At 53.3% G+C, this 3,348-nt stretch overlaps 1 protein-coding gene across 1 annotated transcript; it reads right to left on the bottom strand.

Annotated features, from left to right (window-relative positions):
- Positions 1–764: 764 nt before the first annotated feature.
- LOC125554331 (uncharacterized) lies at positions 765–2,721 on the bottom strand. Its single transcript, XM_048717903.2, has 2 exons — positions 2,339–2,721; positions 765–1,925 (listed from the first exon to the last, which is right to left on the bottom strand). The coding sequence occupies exons 1-2, from the start codon at positions 2,591–2,593 to the stop codon at positions 960–962; spliced, it is 1,221 nt and encodes a 406-aa protein (XP_048573860.1). The 5' UTR covers positions 2,594–2,721; the 3' UTR covers positions 765–959.
- Positions 2,722–3,348: the final 627 nt, after the last annotated feature.

Genomic DNA, 3,348 nt, shown 5'->3' with positions numbered 1-3,348 from the left:
TCCATTCTTTGGGTGAACCCAACAGAGCTCTTGATGATTTTCAAACTATAACCAATTTTTTGGGCGAAAGGGTCTTTAACAAAAGGGAAAAAAGTATTTGCTGCAAAATTTTGCAACGTGAAAGAGCTGACGCCACCCAAACTTTCAGCCATTCGCAAAAAAGAAGCAACCAACATGAAGAACGTATGAAGAGACTGAGAAGCACGAAGTCACCACACACTAGTCGACAGAAACATTGTCTCCTACTACAAGAACATTGCCTAAATGGATGGAATAAATCACAGAAAATCCAAGATGTTCTTTTGCAGTGAATGCTGTTGGTGCCGCCAGCCAACAGGACGTATACCAAGTGTTGGGAGCTGCCTGTGGCAGTACTTTTCAAGCACGGTACAAAGATTTAGTTTTCATTCTTCTTAAGAGGGCGAGATGTAGTAAGGGTGATGCAAACATTGTGAATTCAGTGCCTTACGTCCACGTAGGTGAAGCGCAACAAAACCACTTGGTTCGTTGACTATTTTTACAAGTACTAGCAGAAGCTCTGGCGCCACAGTTCAGAAAAGGTACTACGTATAAGCTAGCTCCATTGACAGTTTAATTGTACATTCAGGAGCTAGCAGTCACGCATCAATTGGGAGATCGGGTATATAAGCAGGTAACCTGTATGTATTGTAGTACATTCAGGCACGCACTGCTGAACTGAATTAGGGGCATCCACTCGACGCAGCAACCAATTGAATCACCAGCAAAAAAACAGTGGCTGCATCTCATCCCATGAAGAATATTAAACGACACCTTTTAAGAAATTAATTCAGTTCGATCTAAGGGCCAGCACGCCCAGTTAAAACAGTACAATCCACACACACAAAAGATGCTACAAACAGTTTGTGTACCTTGCAACTCAGCACCAAAACTGGAGCAGACTAAGCTGAGCTAACTACTAAACCAATGAGAGTCAGGCACTACGACATCATCAGTGATTTGAGCGACCGGGCTTTCACAGGCTTCCTCCACCTCTTCTTGAGAGCGCTCTTCCTCTTGGTGATGTCGTGAGGTTGTTCGTCATTGCAGCCAAGCGCTTCGTCATCGCTGCTCTCCTCATCCCAGCCAGCGATCCCAGCGGTGCCGTCTTTGCGCGCAGACTTGTCGACCACACGTACTGATGCCGGTGTTTCTTGATGGTCTGAGTCATCAGCTTGTGCCTGACCTGCACTGAAATTTAGTTGCATTTCGGGCTGTGGCTCCTCTTTGGGTGGTTCAGCAGCCAGTGGAGGTTCCGGCACGTCATCATCACTGCTCGCCTTGTCACAGGCCGACATCCCAGCGGTGCCAGGCTCGTCGACAATGTCTGCTGATGGCGGTAGCACCACTTGATGGTCTGATTCATTCGCTGCCTGTACCTGACCTGCACTAAAATCAAGTTGCATTTCGTCTGGTGCCTCCTCTTTCAGTGGTTCAGCACGCAGTGGAGGTTCCGGCACGCTGTCGCTGCTTGACGTCCGGCGCCTCTTGGTGCCGGGGCCGAACCCCGCATAGTAGTAGAACCCCTCGCCTAGGTCGATGTCTGTCCTCTTCCTACGTGGTTTGCCGCCGACGGGGAGCTTCTGATCTGAGTGGTACGAGCAGTAGGAGTTGGGCTCACTCACAGGCCGCCGGCAGCACCACCTCTTGCCGTCATTCTTTCTGCACGTCCACGCTCCTTTCTTCACTTTGAGCCCCTTATTTGTCTTGTGCTTGCTCTGATTCTTCATGCTCTCCATCTTTTCCGCAGCTTTGTGCAGTTTCAAGATGACCCCGTCAACCATATCTACGGCCAAGTCTTCCTCCTCCTTGATGGAGCCAGTAGGCATGGTAATGCTTGATGGGAAGAGCCAGCTACCTCGCCAGGAAACACTCATGAAGCAAGTCTCCACGAAGAGCTTCTCCACCTGAATGAGATGGTAATTCGGGAAATACACGTCAACCAACGAAAAGAGAGCTAGCGGCTACTGCTATTGCTGAACTGAAATGGGGGGCGGACGGCCGGACGGGTAGGTAGGGCTCGCGACCGACGGAGGACCTTGCAGCCCGATTAGCCGCCGCGCTGCCGCGAGCCGGTCAGAGACTACCGCAAGGGAGCTAACTGACGCGCCCTAGGCGGCTAGACCTCGACGCGGCTCCACGCGCGCGCGGGGCGCGGAACCCTAGAAACATGCCCCAGACCGAAAGGGAACCTCCGCGGAGGAGAGCGAGGGGGGCATGCTAGCTGCTACACAGCGGCGCGGGAATGCGCAATACGCGGCCAGGCAGGAGAGGACGGAGCAAGGGGCGAGGGGTGGGGGTGGGGTGGTGACGAAATTACCTGGGGATCCGAGAGGTCGAGATGGGCCATGAGGTCCCATGGCGACCGGCTGAGCTCGCAGCAGGGCTCCCCGCAGGAGGAGGTCTTGGGCCCCACGGACCCGGCGCCGGATTCGTGGGCTGGGGCTGGCGGCGGGGGCGGGAGCGGCTCCAATCGGGGGAGCTCGAATCGGGGCGGCTCCGGCTTCGGGCAGGAGGAGGCAGCAGCGGCGGCGGTAGAGCCCAGCAGGCGGGAGGCGGACCTGCGGATCCGCATGGCGGCCGGGGAGGGGCGGAGAGCGAGCGGAGGTCGGGATCTGGAGAGATAGCTAGCGAGGTAGGGTTTGAGATTTGTGAGGCAGTAAAGAGGAAGGTGGATGTCGAAACGAGACGAGGCCCGAGGACGGAGAGACGACTAGTGTGAGCTCGTGCTGGGGCCCACTCGTCAGTGAAGCCGCCGAGTGAGTGATGGACACACGTTTACGCCATGAACTTTGTGCTCACGGCAAGCTTAGTGTGTCGTGGTTGTACTTCGAACCATAGTTTTAAAAAGAGAAAATCTCACCCACCGTCACTAAACTTGCGCCGCAGCTCACTGTAGTATCTGTATTTCGAAATACCTCAAATATTGTCCCTAAACTTGTCCAAGGGACTAACCTACGGCCCCAAATACGATTTTATGTACTGATTTGGCACCGGTCCACTTGATCCACCTCGCGTTGACGGCACACATCGTCGGAACAATACTACTGTATTACTTAGTCATTCGAGGTTTTCTTTTGCAAAATCGACAACACTAAAACCCTAGCGACCAGACCACACCCCTTTTCTCCATCACTCTCTTCCTGAGGGAGTCCTGCATTAGGGGGTCTCCGGACAGTCGGACTATCTCCATTGGCCGGACTGTTAGACTGTGAAGATACAAGATTGAAGACTTCGTCTCGTGTCCGGTGGGACTCTACTTGGCGTGGAAGGCAAGCTAGGCAATACGTATATAGATATCTCCTCCTATGTAACCGACCTTGTGTAACC

This window comes from Triticum urartu, chromosome 4A (genome assembly GCF_056163025.1).
Source record: "Triticum urartu cultivar PI428250 chromosome 4A, HENAU_Tu73, whole genome shotgun sequence".
NCBI lineage: Eukaryota > Viridiplantae > Streptophyta > Magnoliopsida > Poales > Poaceae > Triticum > Triticum urartu.
Note: the sequence above shows the minus strand (reverse complement) of the source record. Positions and strands in the feature narration are given on the sequence as shown.

Bases quoted from the DNA above. Each gene is read 5' to 3' on its own strand.
- LOC125554331 (XM_048717903.2), bottom strand. From the start codon at position 2,593: ATGCGGATCCGCAGGTCCGCCTCCCGCCTGCTGGGCTCTACCGCCGCC. The intron at 1,926-2,338 runs GTAATTTCGTCA...CATCTCATTCAG, and splicing joins TCGACCTCTCGGATCCCCAG to GTGGAGAAGCTCTTCGTGGA.